Below are 862 nucleotides of genomic sequence, written 5' to 3' on the forward strand. Positions count from 1 at the left end.
GAGGGAGGGAGGGAGGGAGGGAGGGAGGGAATTTGAAGGATGCATGCAGAGGAAAGGGTAGCTACAGCCCTATGCTCCAATAGTGGTATTTTGCTTGCCACCGTACAGATGTTCCTTCTCTTAAGGTGGCTCACTTGGCATCTCAGAAAGTCCATTCCTTCTTTATAGTGGCTCCCATCTTATGGAATGGGCTCCCCGTGGGAAAGGGGGGGAGGGAGCACCGTCTTTAGAGGTTTTTAACAGGCACTGTTCGGCCGCTTTATTTGTGAGGGCATTTAAGCAGCAGGCATTTTCTTAGCCACAGGGGAGTTGACAGCATTCTATCATGGTTTGTATGTGTTGAATCTTGCAATTGTAAGTCACAAGGGAAGGCAGCGTATAAATATTTTACTACACAAATCGACTTGGCTGGAGACCCAAGAGAAGGAAGGGCCGCCAGTCCCACAGTTGGGATAGGGAAGGAGAAAAGCCTCTGCTGATATTGCGTGGCCAACGTGCGGGTAAGGGTTGGGGGGTTAGCGAGAGGGAGAGCCGTGGGGCACACAAGCCCTCTCCTCCCTGCCTCTACTCGGCCCCATTCCCCTGGCTTCAGCCACTCACCTCCATGATGCTCCCGCTCACATGCTTCAGTCCTTGATTGCAGAAGAAGCAGCCACGGAGATGTCGCCTGGCATCTCACACCTGACAGGAGTGTCCGTGGGAGCATGGGCTGCAGGGGGTGGGGGGTGGGTGGGGTGGAGAGAGGGCTCACAAGTCAGTGTGACACAAGCTCATTGATCGGGCACCAAAGGGCTTCCATGGGGCTTTGTCTGCACCCACTGAACGGGTCAAGTAAGAAAGGGCAGAGTTGCCTTTGAACATA

General features: G+C 53.9%; 1 protein-coding gene across 1 annotated transcript in view; it reads right to left on the reverse strand.

The window, feature by feature from the left end:
* ZNF219 (zinc finger protein 219) overlaps nt 1–630 on the reverse strand; it is an 11,821-nt gene extending 11,191 nt beyond the window's left edge. The window contains exon 1 of the mRNA XM_015410424.1: nt 601–630. Within this exon, the coding sequence (XP_015265910.1) occupies nt 601–606 (6 nt within the window). The 5' untranslated portion in view covers nt 607–630. The remainder of the gene's footprint in view (nt 1–600) is intronic.
* Between the last annotated feature and the right edge of the window lie 232 nt (nt 631–862).

This window comes from Gekko japonicus, unplaced genomic scaffold (assembly GCF_001447785.1).
Source record: "Gekko japonicus isolate JY-2015 unplaced genomic scaffold, Gekko_japonicus_V1.1 scaffold2021, whole genome shotgun sequence".
Classification (NCBI taxonomy): Eukaryota; Metazoa; Chordata; class Lepidosauria; order Squamata; family Gekkonidae; genus Gekko; species Gekko japonicus.